Source organism: Thunnus thynnus, chromosome 6, assembly GCF_963924715.1.
Source record: "Thunnus thynnus chromosome 6, fThuThy2.1, whole genome shotgun sequence".
Taxonomy (NCBI): domain Eukaryota; kingdom Metazoa; phylum Chordata; class Actinopteri; order Scombriformes; family Scombridae; genus Thunnus; species Thunnus thynnus.
The window spans coordinates 2788403-2806036 of record NC_089522.1 but is presented as its reverse complement, the minus strand read 5'-3'; the positions used below and the strand labels follow the sequence as shown (position 1 = coordinate 2806036).

General features: G+C 38.3%; 1 protein-coding gene and 3 non-coding genes across 4 annotated transcripts; all 4 read right to left on the bottom strand.

Annotated features, from left to right (window-relative positions):
• Positions 1–8226: 8226 nt before the first annotated feature.
• Positions 8227–12303, bottom strand: rpl10 (ribosomal protein L10). Its single transcript, XM_067591295.1, has 6 exons — positions 12156–12303; positions 10984–11042; positions 10284–10391; positions 9130–9268; positions 8805–8967; positions 8227–8445 (listed from the first exon to the last, which is right to left on the bottom strand). Exons 1-6 carry the CDS (start codon positions 12176–12178, stop codon positions 8290–8292), a joined length of 648 nt encoding a protein of 215 aa, XP_067447396.1. The 5' UTR covers positions 12179–12303; the 3' UTR covers positions 8227–8289.
• LOC137185420 (small nucleolar RNA SNORA70) lies at positions 8594–8726 on the bottom strand. Its single transcript, XR_010928867.1, has one exon. It is a non-coding gene; the product is annotated as a small nucleolar RNA SNORA70 (small nucleolar RNA).
• On the bottom strand, positions 9389–9521 carry LOC137185419 (small nucleolar RNA SNORA70). The gene has a single exon (XR_010928866.1). It is a non-coding gene; the product is annotated as a small nucleolar RNA SNORA70 (small nucleolar RNA).
• On the bottom strand, positions 10650–10781 carry LOC137185421 (small nucleolar RNA SNORA70). The gene has a single exon (XR_010928868.1). It is a non-coding gene; the product is annotated as a small nucleolar RNA SNORA70 (small nucleolar RNA).
• Positions 12304–17634: the final 5331 nt, after the last annotated feature.

The window sequence follows — 17634 nt, the reverse complement described above, 5'->3', positions numbered from 1 at the left end:
AAAATTTGACCATCTTTGTCTCTCCACAGAAATGCTTTTGCATATGTTTGGAAACCTCCAGCCTTTTGAGGCCTTTCACAAAATTATCTGATTCATGACTTGAAGACAATTTACATGCAGCCTTCATCGTAATGCTTCTACATAGCACAAAGAGGCTCCATTGTTGGCTGCTGATTGCTGTCTTCTCCTTTGTCAGTAGCCAGACAGACAGAGACAGTATATGCAAAAAAGCCTGTCAGGTTTATGGAAAGTTATGTTTGAAACGCCTGCTGAACAAAAGCTTATCATGGCGTCGGGAGTTTAGAATGAGGTGAATGCAATGTGACAAACAATCATTCCCTTTCTTCTGTTTAGATGATGATACAGTAAACAGTGGAGAAATTTGCACACTTACAATAATGACATCATCATCTTGATTGTGTAATACCTCCAAAACATTTCTTCCCTCCCCAACTGGAATCCTAAAAGTCAAAAGCCTCTTAAAAGTAATAAGTTAGCAGCAACTCCAATATAGTTAAAATTGTTTTGACACAAATGTAGCCAGTAAGTAGCGTCTACAGTATGAAATTAAATTCAATTGTATGCTGTAAACTGATGTGCAGGAAGTAATATGAGGTAAGGTCACATTAATCGCTGCATGTTCACTATAAACAGGGACTGCCAGCTTCAAAAATAACTGCCTAAATAACAATTACAAGAGCTACACATGGTAATTAAACAGTATCTCCAGTCTTATTTTGATGATCAGCTTTAACATAGCAAGCAATGTCTTGTTGAACATGTTCACTGTATGAGGTGAATTATGTAACCTACACTGAATAATTCTCTCCCCTTACAAACTGCCACACCATAGTAAACTCTGCAGTTGTGAAACATATCTGAATGTCCTGAAAATATTCCTTTAACTAGCCCCTTGACTATGTCTGGTACTTTAAGTACTCTAATGCTTCCCAATGTAGACTATGTGAAACAGAACCAAATGCATTTGCAAAATCTAACAATACCACATGTTAAGTCTCTTGTTTCTCTCTTTGCTGACTGAATTTGATGACAGATCATTTTCATGTGCTCCAAGAATCCAGAAAAACATTTGGCTTTCTGCACTGAGGCATCGGTTAGCTTATTCCTTTCTAAGTAACTAGACAACCTCTGTGCCACAACATTGAAGAAAGTCCTTACCCTCTACATTGACAAGGCAGTTAGGTCTAACCTGTCCCTAGATCAACAGAATATTTCTCCATAGGAGTAAAGATTGCTCCTGCCCTTCACCAAGACCTAGGAACAATCTGCCTCCTCCATGCTGCCCTAATAACCTTCACAAAAACGGCAACATATGTGGAGCATTTTTATTCAGTATATGGGTCACACCATTAAGCCCAGGGGCTGATGCTGACCTTGCTTACAGAACTACAATTCCCCCCTCCTGCAAAGTGGGGGCTTTAAAGGATGGGTTCACAGTTTTTCAAGTCTGTCTTAAAACAACAACCAGGTGTCATGCTGCCGTGACAGTGTTTTTTGTTATCATACATATTGACATGTGCAACACATGCTTATTTTAAAAAAGATAAGTAATTTCATTTCAAAACCTGAAGGTAGCGATAATAAAGGCTGTAAATCCACCTTAAAAATATTGGAAGCTGTCTCCCAATACATTATGTTAGACCACAACTTGAAATAGCATATGTAGCATCTATGCGTTTTTTCCTTGTGAAACTGTCGAATCTGTAGATCTAATTTTTCTTCTCTAAACATTAAGACCCAAAGTGAGTCACAGTCAGTCTATGTTAAACAAAATCAAGGTCCTAATTGCAGTCCTACTGCTCCCTCTAATCATCAGGTCACTCCAACACTTCTACAGGTCAAAGGGAACAAAGAGCGTAAAGCAGAGATAATATAAGGTGAATAAAGAGGGACCTCAATATGAGTAAAGCTTTACAATGTTTTACAATTATTTTTTTTTTGCAATAGGTGAGAGATGTGTGAAAGACTGGGATTTGATGCTATGACTCAACAGTTCAAGCAAGGCTTGAGCTTTGAGTTTTAACTAGTTCCAAATGTAGAGACTACTACATCACTCCAAATTAAGCATCCCAACACAGGATACCAGTCAGTTTTACAAATGGTTTCAAGATTTTGTTGATCACATTTAAAGAACAGCTTGATCTGGCCCCAACCTTAATTTCAGACCTTTTTAAACCTTTAATGTCCCTGCACTAAAAGAGGCAAAGTTTGATCATGCTCAATTTCTGTTCAAGTGGCAAACTGCACTCCTTAAGAGCGGCAGCCTCATGGCTCCCCTCTGCCACTGCTGTGAGGGTAGGAGGCAAAGTTGCCATTGTGTGTACGTTGAAAAAAATACAGGCAACAACGTTGACACCTGTTGGTGTGCAGGTACTTTTAAGAGCATGATACATATTTTCTGCTCTTGTATTCTCAGGACAAGGCTTGCTGAGGCTCATTGCAGAGGATCACAGCCGTCGTTGGAATTCTGAAAGGAAGTGGGTGACTTTCAATCTGTCCTATGAACTTGAGGCTTTTCAAATTCACCTATTTCCATGGCCAAGGAAAGTTCAATAAATATTTGTCAGAGTTTGGGGAGTCAAATCTCATGACTTGATGCATGTTGCAAATTTGAGGACTCGCGACTTGGTTGACTAACACTTATAGATTCAACTTGACTTTGACTTGAGGCAGATGACTCGAAAAGACTTGACAGTTTTTATTTAGCTGAATCACCTATTTGCATTATTGTAGATATTGAGCATGAACAGCTAACGTTTTGAGACATGAAAGGGTGTCTTCTAGTGTTGTGTATGCAACCCAGGCTTTAAAGACTGTAAGATATCTAGAAAACAATGCAAGACAGGATTGAGCTCAAAACTTGTTCAAAGTATTTTCCCATACCTACACTGATTTTCTCTCAAGCTTAATATTACCAGACTGTTTCTGATTCAGACGAGACAGCTTATGAATTGACAGCTTTTCATGACAGAGCTTCACTGTTCTGTTCGCAGTCCCTCACTAGTTCAAAGTCAATGTAACTCAACCACAGCAGAATGGTCTCTTTCTCTTTAATCAACTGTGTGATAAATGTAATCCTTCAAGATCAGGCAAACAAGATGGTATTTTTCCTTTATGATGCTTGATGTTTGAACAATTTCAGTGTTCTAAATTAATGGATGTATTAGTCTACACACAGTCCCCAGCAGAAAAAAGTAATCATCAGATAGAATACTATGTTTCAAGCACCAAATGCAGGTAGATTTTCCATTTGGCAAGTAAATATACCAAAGTAGTTATGTGTTGCAGACAGAGACTCAGGCTGTAGTATAACCTGCAGTTTTTTGTATCTGCGCACTTTACAACCACAATAAAGCAGTATGTGTAGCTTACAGTCCATCAGCATATTTTTGCTGCTGTTAAAACCCACTAGCTTTGTACTAACTATTGCAACTGGAGGAAGTTCCTCTTCTTCTACCACTTCTGCTTCAAAACTCTCACCTTACTCAAAGGCACAACCTGGTGGCAGAACAGCAGAAGTCATACAACATATCATATAAAATACAAAATTATGAACCCTAGATCTTGGAAAACATGTTAGATCAGATTATTTATTTTTGTTCAAATAGTTAATTGTGAAGTTAATTTATAAAGTTAATCAACCTGCATGATGTTCTTTAGTTTTATGCTGACATTCCACATTGTAGTTGATTTAATCCCCTCCCCCCCAAAAAAACAAAAAAACAACAACAACAACAAACAAGATATGAACTGAACCATAAATAGTATGAATTTATGAATCCTAACCATAGCCATTCCTAGTTGTAGAGACTAACTAACGTGCAGTTCTCTCATGACATGGCTTGCCATTGTAACCTTTTCTCTCATGTTTTAAGTGCTTCTTTCATGGTGCCTGACTTGTGACTTAATTGACTTTTCTTGCTTGATGTTTAGCGTTTTTGTAGTATTTTTTTAATACCCAAATAAGCTTTATTCTATAGTAAACTTTCATATCTGAAACATAAAATGTACCTGTATACTAGGCTTTGGGAAAAGCCTGTAAATATGTTGGAGAGTTGCTTGTAATTACTGTCAAATAATGTTTATATAAAGTGATGATTATTAAAATTATGTTTTGTAAACTATTATCACATGATCCTATTTTTTGTACAGTATAAAACCAACATTTACCAGAGATTTACTGTAAATAGATTGGATAATCACATAAAGTAAAAGCTTAAAGCTCTCAAGATAACATTAATGGGTGTTAAAGGAGGGTAATTTGAATGTAATTTTACATACATTTTCTGTGTTTTACATCTAGAAATCTGTACTTTGATGGGGAGTTCTTGTCGATGGATTGGATAATCCTATGACTTTACCAAAGATTATTGTATGAAAACAAGAGTCTTCATTTAAATTAGGTAATTTTAAGGTAGTTCTGCAATCTTTTTCATTTTTTGTGCAGATTTATACATTTGTTTAACATTCTAGCAATGTTTTATGATGAGATTTTCTTTTTATTTTACAATGGTTGAACTGTAAAAATGTAGACAATGTCCAAAGTAAATATCCATACTTTTAAAATAAATCTCTATAGAATAACTAAAGTTTTAAAGTTTTTTACTGTTATTTGACAGTGAGTGTTTGGCAACATTTGCTGCCAGACTTTTTACCATTTTTTTATGATTTCTTTTTTTTTTTTTTTACAGTGTAGGTCAAGATAGTGCAAACAACCAAATGTCGAACTCTCTTGGTTCACTATCCCATTCAGTAACTCAGTATTGCAGAAACCTTGGTGTCATCAAAACCTCACCCTAAATAAACATGTTAATTCAATGGTTTGATCCTGCTTTATTATCTCAGAAGCTTTTCAAGGATTAGACCATTTCTCTCTGCCAAAAATCTGGAAACTGTCATTAATGCTTTCATAACCAGTCGAGTGGGATACTGCAATTCCCTGCTCTCTGGCATAAGCAAAAGAAACCCTTTTCTGCCTCCAGCTCATCCAAAACTCTGCTGCCAGGATATTAACTTCCCTTCACTGGCTACCTGTTGCTTTTAGAATAGATGTTAAGATTTTATTGATTACATACAAGCTATCCCCAAGCTATCTACCAGATCTATTATTGTCCTGTGCATGGGCGCCTGGTTATGATTTAAAATGGGAGAGCAAACTTGGAAAGATATAATTGTTGGGGGGATCTGGGGGTCCTCCCCCATAAAAAAAATTGTAATTTAAAACAAATTTCCTGTATTTCTACACCATCTAAACTCTTGGATTAAGTCAAGAAACAGCCACCTGCACTAATCTAGATTAGTTAGATTGAGAGTGCTATGAAAACCAAGAATGCATTAGGAACAGTATATAATTGGGTGGATCAGGACAGGAAATGATTATCAGAAGAATGGCTATTTTATATTTGAATTATTTTTTATAAAAACATTATGTAGCCTAAAATGGTAGTAGGATTGAAGGCTACTAGGCCATCTTCAAGGTTAAACAGGGACAAACAACTTATATAAATGAAATAGTCTTACAACACATCACAATATGATTTGGATAGTTAAACCTGGTTAAACAATGTTAAACCTGAGGGTTGCTATTCTCAGTACTCATGAGGCATCTTAAAAGTCTAACAACTGCAACAAAGCACAAATAATATGGACTCTCAACAACTATCTAATTCCAATCCCACCTGTTTATTTTACACACAGGTTCTAGTGGGAGCTATTCTCAATAGAGAACTATGTAGTTGTAATGTTATACAGGAATGAATAATCATAACTTCAAAAGCAGATCATTTTAACTTACTACTTAACTAACTTTCCTTCCTTATTTTTCTTAGTGCCACCTTTGCTTTTTGATTTTTTTTTTCTTTTCTCTAATTTTTTTAGTAGATGTGATTGTGTGGCTGCTGGCCCACTGGGTGGTGTCATCGCTCCCCGTCTCTCCTCACCAGCCATGTCTCTCTCTTTCTTCTCTCTCACTTTCCCTTCTCTCAGTCTCATTCCTCCTTTCCTCAATCTTTTGAAACTGATGTAAGTTAAAGACATGACACTTCATTTTTAAATATTCAAAATAATATTATATCACTTCAAAATATGAAATATTACTATAATTATTAAGAGTTCATACTTATCATACCTGTATCACCTTTAACAATATGGCTGTGATCAGCAGCTATAGGCTCTTTATTTACAGGTCCAGGGGTGCATCGTGGTGTAGGGGCCCTCCTCTTTTTGACCACCGGGCGATGCACAAAGATGGTGGGAATGCTGATGATCACAGTTAATGAAGTTCCATAACTTAAATTGGGGAACAGAGACCACACCTCATCTCCCACGGCAATTTCCCATCCAAGACTATATATGTGTGTCATAAACAAGAACAACATGCTCTTAACCAAGGTAAGATTAGCCTAAAATATGTCAACAAGGCAGGTCACACAGGTTCACACTAATCCTCAAATCCTAAACAATTTTAATTTTTAAACAAACATATTGATGTAACTACATACACATGTTGGTGTGTCTCTCTGTCTGTATGCTTTCAAATTGCCCACCAAGAACCTCCGGAAACTATCTGAGGTCTACGTGAAACACGTGACGATCAAGCGTTTTGAACTTCCGGTGACGTACGGCTCTGGGTCTGGCTACTCACATCAATCAGCGACGGGTTGGACTGAACCAACTCAAAGGGTGGTCCAAAAATGTGAGATTTTTTATTGCTTGTTTTTGTCAGTTGCTGAAAATAGTAAAATGATTATTGATACTTAAATATAATCACCTCATTGCAGAGACTGTGTGATGATACGTTTATTTTTAAAAAGACAAAAAGTGGGGTAGCAAAACCATAACTCTGCTCCCCCTAATTGAATAATGGGGATGCGTTTGCTCCATTGCTCAGGCGCTAATGGCTCTATGGACTTTCCCACTCCTCAGATCATTGGATGCGCTGTTGCTTGTTGTTCCAAGGTCCAGGTTGATACATAAAGATAAAGCTTTAGCTTTGCTTTGAAATGACCTGTCCAAAGACATCGGGCCACCAACTCTGTCTCATTTTTTAAATCAGTTAAAAATCCACTTGTTTAAAATTGCTTTTCCGTTGTCTTTTTACATTTTATGGCATTTTAGTTCATTTTCTTTTTTGTTTTATAATGTGCTGTTTTGAAAAGTGCTATATGAATAAAGTTATTATTACAATATAAAGCCTAGTGAAACAGCAAAGTGTAAGAAATTCAAATGCAGCTTTTTTAACTACTGACAATCCCTTTTTCACAGAAGACATTTTGACATGTTACACTATGATGTTCTGTTGCATTAAGCAGGTCAGATGGTAACTTCATACACCTGGTGTAGCTGCAGGTCAGCTGAACCTGTGCTTGGTTTCACAGCGCAATCAGGTGCAGTTTAACACACAGCTGAAGTTTAAGTACCTTTAAGAATGAGATGTTTAACTGAAAATCACCTGTTATACCCTGATTCCACACAGGCCATCTCTATTCAACATGTGAAGACTTCTGGACTGGCTGCACCAGCAGCATGACAATATTTGGCACTTTTGTGTTTCTGTTTGTATTCACTTTAAGTGCGTTGGTGAGCACTTGTTTTAACTCATTTGTTTATTTTTAAAAATCTTAATAACCCATTGTAAATGAATGTGGAGTTAACTATATCCACTACCTACCTACATCTATTTCTGTATCCATTACATGCAAATACAGAAGTATTCATTGCTTTTGACTTCTATGATGTGACCTGATTTAAGGTTGTGTTTTATTTTTTTAATGTGATACGGTTTAAGTAAATTAGACTAATCTCATCTGTGGTTTGTTGCTCAAACATACACATTTGATTACAGACTTTCCATCATTTAATCCAATTCAAAGCTATTTTCTTTCCCTTTTCAGAGAATAAACTTCACACTTGACAAATACTGAGGTAATTATACACGTCTAGTCATTTAAGGTTTAAAATTTTCCATCTGTGTTTGATTAACATGTTACACAATCAGGTTTAATGTGTACTTTTATGTAATGATTTGGGATGAAACCCAAAAGTGAACTAGAACAATAAAAAAAAAAAGACAAACTGTTCAGCTTCAAGACTTCTGTTAACAGAACTTCCTACTACTTTAAATCTGAACATCAGCTGTATTACTAAGTTTAGATGCAGTTGCCTAGCATAGGGAAAGAATCAAATAAATAGCCATCACCACATGCATTTTTGTAATCAAACCCAATTTTATTGGTTGTCCATTGTGATGACTGAAAGCCTGCAGCTGCTCTAGACAGCGTGAAGGGCCTTCCAGCGGGCCAGAGGGCCTCTGCTGGGGATGTACTTCACTCCGCAGCCGTCTGGAATCAAACGTTTCTCAGCCATCATGTCATCAAAGTCGCAGGCGTTGAACTTGGTGAAGCCGTACTTCTTGGAGATGTGGATCTGAAGGTGATGGAACAATGACAGAAGACAATTTAAGCTTCCAACAAGCATGATTATAGCCCAGATATGACACAGCGTTATAAAAACCACATCTGTAAACGGCTGAATGAACTTAAAATAAAAGCCTGTAAGGAGCCCCTGATAAGCACTTTGTCTCAGTGGTCCCTTAAAGCACTCAGCACCTCCCAGCTGAGAACATACACAACCAAAGAGTCGCTGTCTGCAGCCCTTGCACACCAGAACCGCACCGCAGCGAGACCAGTCGGCTTAATAAGCTGCAGATTCTAATTGTACAAAACTACTAATATAAAAACATAACTTGAGCTTTGTGTGTGGAGACAGGTGAAATGCTCCTTTACCTTCTGGCGACCAGGGAACTTGAACTTGGCTCTGCGCAGAGCCTCCACCACATGCTCCTTGTTCTGGGCCTTGGTACGCACAGACATGATCACCTGACCGATGTGCACACGGGCCACGGTGCCTTGGGGTTTACCAAAAGCACCACGCATTCCAGTCTGGAGCCTAAGAACCAGAAGACCAGAGCCAAAGGTTACTATATGATTAATGCAGAAGATGGTGTTAACTATCTCTACTATCTATAAAAATCGCTCAGTACAATCACTTTGACAATTTAAATTTAGTTTGTCAAAGTGTCAAAAGAGTAATCAGACAACAGGTACTGACCTATCAGCTCCAGCACAGGATAACATTTTGTTGATGCGGATGACGTGGAAGGGATGCAGACGCATGCGGATGTGGAAACCATCTTTACCGCAGGTCTTCACCATGTACTTGTTAGCACAGATACGGGCAGCCTCCAGAGCTATACGAAAGGGGTGGAGGGGAAGGGATGAATCAGAATTTCAGACAGTGCAGAGAAATATATATGTACAGCTGAATGAACTTAACAGAATAAAAGCCTGTAAGGAGCCCCTGATAAGCATTTTGTCTCAGTGGTCCCTTAAAGCACTCAGCACCTCCCAGCTGAGGACATACACAACCAAAGAGTTGCTGTCTGCAGCCTTTGCACACCAGAACCGCACTGCAGCGAGACCAGTCGGCTTAATAGGCTGCAGAGTTGAGTCTTATTGTGTGTATATAGTTTTTTGTGTGTTGTGACCAATTTCAGACAGTGCAGGAAAAAAAAATTCAATCGCAGGTGTCAGGTCACATGTAATGAATGACAGCACCAACTGTGGCGCTAAATATTTATTCATAAAACTGACTCATTCAAGAAAAACGCAGCCTCAGTCCTGAAGCCTACAGCCATAGTGTCAATGTTACTGTGGAGCCTTTTCATGGCAGACATTTTTATATGTGAAAGCAGGTAAAACACAGGTTGTAAGTAGTAACACTAAAGATGACTCCATTCCATTAATTGTCCCAGTAAACCATGTCTGAGTGTGAGCATGCACAATACTAAAAAATATAAAATATCTGCTATGAGAAGAGTCTATTCCAGTCTGAGTGTGAGAACAGACTTACTATATCTGTGATCTTTCACAAACTAGTTGGGCTGTAGATTTTATTTGCTGCATTTATTGCTCTCTTGCAACTATATTTGTGTTGTTCTGTCACATGTTGTGATGCTGCAATAGATCCATCATCAGTATTGGAGCAGCAGTTATCAGATGTCAAGCGTTATCATTTTAAATTGTTTATTATTATTTCTACATGATGCGTGTCATGAGTAACTGCCGTCTCCTCAAAATGACGTCGGGTGATCGATTTAGTGAATTTCATTCCTCTATCCTCGTATCATTTCCTTGCATCCCCCGCTGTGTGTGTGTGTGTGTGTGTGTGTGTGTGTGTGTTCAGTCACAGTCCCTTTAACTCACCTTCTGAGGACAGCTGCTCGTACTCATCAGACACCATGTGGCCACACAGGGGGAACTCATCTACCTTGGCCTTCTTCCTGCCCAAGTCGAAGATCCTGATCTTGGGATCTATATACAACGTAAATGGGAGCAGAGAACAGGAAGTCTTATGTTAACCACTGATGGATTTTACTTCAACTAAATGCAATCTCATCACACAACCACGAAAGATTAGTTCTGACATTATGTAATGACAGACTGATTAATGCTTTTAAATGTCCACCAAAACAGCTAGTTGAGTCAGAGACAATCACACTAGCATGACCAACACCACACAAGGTGGGGAGGGGCAGTCATTTCAATTTTCAAATCAGTGAATAGACACCAATTTGTCTCAATGGCCCATTAAAGCACTCAGCACCTCCCATCTGAGGACATACACAACCAATCCTCACTGTCTGCAGCCTCTGCACACCAGAACTGCACAGGAGGAGAACTGGTGGGTTTAATAAGCTGCAGGATTATCACTTTCAGACAAGGTGACATAAGAGTCTATTGAGGACAAAACAGCACTATATAAATCTCTCAATTCAAACACCGACAAGACAATTAGGTATTCACTTATTTTTGAAATTTCAAAGTGACACGATGTTGCACTGATCACTACATAACTGTATTTCAGAACAACACCAATGTTGAATAAAGAGTGGAATCAGCTTACCAGGCACACCCCTACAGAAGCGGGACTTGGGGTACGGCTTGTTCTTGCAGTACCGGTAGCTGTAGGAGACAAAATTATTAAATATAACCATCTCCTCACACAAGTCATTCAGACACTTCTACTGTTGCTGTAATACTGACATATACATTTCTTACTGTCAACAAACCCTATTGAAACACCAGAACCAATAATATGTTAGTCTGACTCTACACCTGTTTGTAGCATTCAGTCCCATTTGTTTCTACTACACATGTGGTGCTCTAATGAATATGATTATGATCTAATGATTCTGGCAGCAGGGCAGTGTGTGTGTGTGTGTGTGCATGTGTGTGGCATGGAGACTAAATAAAATAGTGTATTCATGGTAATGAAGCAATATGTCACCCAATACAACTTTTTGGCCCTCTGATGTGTTTTTAGTAGTTTTTGGATGACAATGCAGCTCTATGTCACAGACTAAGACATCAGGGTTCATATATCCAATAGTGGGATGAACTCCTGTTTAATTATGGCTTTTAAATGGGATTTGTTGCCAATATGTGAATATGTATGTATAGAATATTGCCGGTCTATCCCTTTATCAACAATGTGTGCAGACAGCTTAGTCTGATAATCCCATAGCAGTCGTATTTCTTATTTAAAAGACAACATGAATGGAGTAAAAGATGTTTAGGTTTAAGGGACAGGCAGCGATGTGAACGGGATTTCAGAGATACACAGAATAAAAGAGTCGCCACTGTTTGATGTTAATGAAGATAACTAATGGCCGGCTTTATAGCAGTCAACCACATTTGCAGGCTGCAGTAGAAAATCTTACTGAAAACCATATCCAGCGGGCGGAGTATATATGTATAAAGTCTCGCAGATGTTAAAAGTTGGGTGGTGTGCTAGCGCTAGCTTTGTGTTAGCTTTCGTTAGCTCAAGTCCCTTCCATCAAACTAGCGCTTCGTATTGGTAAAATTATCTAGTGACACTCGATAAACACACTGCAGTTAACACCACAAGTTAACACAAAGCAGGGTGTATTTAAGTACTATTATGATACAGCAGTCTGTCAAACGGCCTGCGTGCTAGCACGGACAGCCCACATGGTGAGAGATCGAAGCCGCTGCCATTTTCCTCCGACTAACTCACTCGGGTCCTGATCTGAAATCGTGTTACACACAACTTACCAGCGGGCTGGTCGGCGGCCCATGGTTGCAATCTGCAAATTAACAAATAAAAAGGCGTTATTTAGTAAACCGTGGCTCCGTTTTTTGAAAAATAACTTTAAATCTGCCTGCTTATTGAAGAGCCGGGGAAAACGCGTTCCCACCACGTACTCACCTAATGGTGGAAAGGAAGATGAAGCGACTTCCGTTTCGTCATATGGACACGGCTTGTCTAGGGGGCGGGAATTATTTTATGTTCATTAACTCATTATTATTATTATTATTATTATTTTACTTAAAATTCATTGGGTGTGATATAAATTGATAATATAGAAAATGCATCTGAAGACAATGTTATAAAAATTAATTCAATGGCAGTTGACAGTTTCAACTGAATGATGGGAAGTGTAGTTTTACACGACGACACTTTGGGTTAGGGCGACATCTACCGTACGCGATATATTTTTTTCCCAGGATGGCGATGTCATAACCCGCCATTCTCTGCCTCTGATTGGCTTACTCTGATATTCTTACCCTAACCCTAACCAATGTCACTCCTCATGCCTAAACCTAGCCAACCCAACCAATGAAGGCACCGAGCACTAGCCAATCAGAGGCAGGGTCATGACTTCGCCATCCTGGGGCTACGATCGAAAAGTCTCCCTTATCGTGTTTTCCTCACCACTTTCCCTGGAACTTGATGGAAAACCGTCACAAGGTTAAGGAATGTTATGAAAGAGAAGTCATGCGGACTTAGGAAAAGACAACCATTGTGCTAAAAGAATCCGACTGCACTTACACTGGGCTACGTAATTATGCGACGGCGGATGTTATTGACGTCGGTCTGCCGTGGTGAAACTACATGTTCTGAAGATGGACTACAAAAGTACATCTGACATACTTCGCCCCGGTCGTTCTGTTTCATGCAGGCTATTTAAACGTGCACAATATGGTGAAAAATATCACTTCATTACCAAGGTCAGAATTGAATTGGAAAAAAAAAGGAATACGCTATAGGCTACCAGTCACAAAACTGAAACGAAATTATCACATTGAGAATTATTGCTCAGGCTCACCCTCATGAATCCCAATTATTGTATGAAAATAAATGTTAAATGTGTGCAAGATAGTCAGAACATGTTACTGCTGTACATATCATCATTCGTAAGTTTCAAACATGATGAATTAAAAACATCATCTGACTAAAAACGTCTCATATCTCTTTCCCTTGATAAACAGACTTCTGTGTTATGACGCCAATATATGCCAATAATATATATGCCAGTTATAATCTGTTATGAGCCTGTTCAAAAAATTGTTTAAGAACCACCACATACAAACCCAAACACATTGAAATGTTGACTTGTTTGCGCTTTAAAGTTGTTATGCTTGATACAGTCTGTGGGTCCGTTTCTCCTCCGTCCAAAGCTGTGTTCAACTCGTTTGACAACAAGATAAACAAATATACTACGCATTGTTTTGTTGCCGTTTTTCGTGTGAAGAAACGGCTTGTCTGGAGAGTTAAATAATAAAGTTATGCTGCTGTGCCTCGTGCGTAAATGCGCACAGAGTCTCTCTTAATGAGAGTGACCCCTGCAAGTATTTAATAAACTCAAGTACAAATCTTTCAACCTTACAGTGGTTTTAGTGATAAATTCCCTCTTTTTGTTATGATCCTTCTACTGCAGCCCAGCAGGGAAATACTGTACAGGGAAAGAAAAAAAAAAGACAGACACGCCGGCAGGACCAGTTAGGATCTAATATGAATTACTGTTCATTGACAGTGTTTCCCGGTTGAGCTACAGTGGAAGGATTACTAAAATTATAAATGCAGAATGCAGGTTTTTATTTAGGTGTTTGTTAAACAGGTAACAGGCTGCAGAGAGGAAACAGCTGCTCTAGCGGTGATAACTGTGCACCTTTATTAGTGTCAGCACAGTGCACACGTGTGCAGACACAAACTCCATCAGAAGTTTCTACAGCTGTTAAAGCCGACTGACAACTGATCCAGCTGTGATCAGCTGTCGCTGTCATCAGAAACGGACGTCGCTTCACATGACGCTTCAGAGGAGAGGACGTCTCATGTCTCTAAAATTTTCTCGTTTCTTCTCTCCTCGCTTGGTTTCAGGGACTAAGACGCAAGGAAAAGATGCAAGTGATTATAACGTGGATGCAATTTAAAAAACTTGAGATGCACCCAGAGAATTCGACCAGCCCTTATCATGGCTGCTACATACTTCCGGGTCGTTTCACTCAGTGAGGAACCTTCCTAAGCAAAAAACCGCAGCCTGGGAATAAAAATTTGGCATACCATACATCCACGCCATTTCCACTTTTACTGTGACCTTTTCACGAGAAAATGTGCAGTTTCATTCCTTTTTTAGACAAGTTATAAAAAGATTTGTATTACTAACATAAGCCTCATTTACCAGTTTAGCCCCAACATTTCATATAAGCATCAAGAAGTCCATTATCTTTGTTTTGCTAAAGATTTAGAGCAGTGCAAAAAATGAGTTACTTTACTAAAAAAAAAAAAAAAAGGAAGTTCAAATGTGTTGATTTTATAGTTTGCCTTAGTTTAGTTTACATAGGCCTACATTGTTCTCACAATATGGACAGATAATGCAGAATTAACCCAATTAGGCCTTAAAAGAATTGGCAGAGTTGGAAGAGGCCATTTCACTGCCTTTTGATGTTACACTGCAGGAAAATCACAGATGTAATTATTAACAGTACATTTACTCTCACTCTCAATAGCCTACTGTAATGAAGTACAATACTGATGTACTTGTATTTTAGTATTTTATGGTACATAATATTTGTACCCCACTACATTTCAGAGAGAAATATTGTATTTGTTTCTTCACCTACATTTACTTAACAACTAGTTAATAGTTGTTTTTCAGATTAATATTCTATATATAAAACACAGTAAACCAACAGAATATAAAGCAGTTAAAATTAGCCACAACCAGCTACAACATGGAAATGCTGCTTAAATGTTAATACACTGATCAAATAATATAATAATGTATCACTTATAGCAACCATTCTGCATGATGACTACTTTGCTATTGTTGAACCTAATACTTATTTTATTTGAGTAAAGTTGGAATGCAGGTCTTTTACTTTCACCGCAGACATTTTGATTTGACATAGCAGGAAAAGCACATGTGTTACTAATAACATTAACAATGGCTCTGTTCTATTCAAGTGTCACAGACAACCATTCACAATAGCAGGACCCTGAAACTAGAGCAGATAAATGGAATTCAGCCATTATTAATTGTATTATTTAAACATGTGCTTTACCTATACTGTGAATTTCAAAAGGTCTATAAGCAAAGGTAGAATTGACTTTTTCCATCCTTTTCATGGCAAACAAGAAAACCACAGGTGTAATCAATTACATTATTGATGATACCATTCAATTCCAATTGGTGGAAAGAAAATAAGTATATTTACTCAGTTGCTGAAAAGTTTAATTTTGAGGTACTTGATACATTTAATGCTACTTTATACTTCTACTCCACCACAGTTCAGAAGAAAATTTTGTGCTTTTTTCCACTACATTTATACAATGCATCAATAGTATTGGTCCAACAATATAATAATATATCAGTCATTCTGCATAAGGAGTACTTTTACTTTTGATACTTTAAGTATATTTTGCTGACAGTATTTCTGTACTTTTGAATGCAGAACTGATACTTGTAATGGATTTTTATAGTGTAGTATTGCTAGTCTTACTAAATAAATAATCATCCATGGCTGCAAGTTTCTCAGTAAACCAACATGCAAAACACCAGAGCCCTGCACTTGGCAGACCGAAATTTCACTGTTGTTAATGTGATTTATTGCACCTCTGATATTTTCCGGCTAAGATATGTGGAAACATCTGCAGTGAACAAGGCCTACTGGGTAGGTCCTCATCCACATCCTCTTTATAGACATCCTTTGGGTTCAGTTCAGATTCCCAATGCAATTTACAAAATAGCAGTTAGAGGGCACTATTGCACCACATAAGGTACCTCTCTGCTTCTCTGCACCCTACTTTGCTAATTCTTATCTGTCATGTCTACACTCTTGTTAATACAGAACAAATGTTGCTCTATGGCTGGGGAATGTTAGGAATCCTAACCTCATTCTGACTCAAGCTGAGAGCCGCTCTGACATCACTCAACAAAACCAGAATTGTTAGACATCCTTCAGGGTGAAAGATGTGTTGATGTCCACACATCATGTTGGGTCTCCTCACACCTCCTTAGTATTCAGTTTGTATATGCTGCTGCTTAGGCTTTCACACTTTGATTTGTACATTGTGAATTCACAGTTAACATCAGGTATAGACTGCTTGATGGACCTGAATGAATAAAATAATGTAAACTGTAAATTAAGAAATGACATCCTTCTCAAACAAAAAGGTAATTCATCTCAGCCCTGATTAGGAAGTGGCGATACATTGCCACTCCTTGGTGAGTTACTCAAACACAAAGCAGATATCTCAGTCAGGGAAGACACTGAACTCTGGCATGGATCCCTGTGCAGCCTCATGTGAAGGTCAGCTATCAGCTCTGGGACGCCCTATCTTTTCTAGTCCTTCGTGTTTTGTTTAAATCTCCAACAGACTTCCCTCTGTCTGAGCTAAACCTCACTGAAGGGCAAGGATGACGATGGAAAGGGAGCAAGGGACCACCAAAAATGGTCCTACAGTATGTGCATGTTTCTAGTGACCAATGACAGAACACACACAGTTGCAGACACTAACACACACACATTTCGACAGAAATAGCTTTCTAGTTTGTCAGACAAGGCTTAAAAGCAGGACTAATTTTCCCACTTAGATCTAAAAATAAGTCACATCTACCGTAAATAGGTTTGTCTGTTTTACTAACATACATGGACTGGTTAGGTGAGAGATTTTAAAAGTTCTCGACATTTTGGGGAATACGCTTATTCGCTTTCTTGCAAAGGGTTTTATGAGAGGATTGATACCACTCTCTTGTCTATCATTATACTAAATACAAAGTTAGAACCAAGAGGCGTGCCTATTTTAGCTTAGACTGGACCAAAGACTGGAGAACAGGTGAAAACAGCTAGCCTTGCTCTGTACAAAGGTAAAGATCACTAATTAACATGTTATATCTCATTTGTTTAATCCATGTGAAAAACAAAGTGTAGAAACAAGTTGTAGCTTTATAGAGGGATTATGTGCTGGTCTGTTTCTTAGCTGGGTACAGTGGTATCAGTTACAGTTACAGATTTAATACCTTTGGACCGAGCCAGGCTGGCTGTTTTTCCCTGCTTCCAGTCTTTATGCTAAGCTAAGCTAACTATCTACTGGCTTTAGCTTCATATTCAATGTACAGACATGTGAGTGGAATTGACCTTCTCATCTAACTCTCAAGAAAAAAAGAGGATAAGTGTATTCCCAGAAGAAGGTCACAGGATTAACAGTCACAACAGCCCATGAGAGTCCTGTCAAAATGACATAACAAAG

Excerpts from the sequence above, each read along its gene's own strand:
- rpl10 (XM_067591295.1), bottom strand. The coding sequence starts at position 12,178 with ATGGGCCGCCGACCAGCCCGCTG. Across the intron at positions 10,392-10,983 it reads CTTCTGTAGGGGTGTGCCTG|ATCCCAAGATCAGGATCTTC; the intron begins GTAAGCTGATTC and ends CGTTGTATATAG. Across the intron at positions 9,269-10,283 it reads CGAGCAGCTGTCCTCAGAAG|CTCTGGAGGCTGCCCGTATC; the intron begins GTGAGTTAAAGG and ends CCTTTCGTATAG.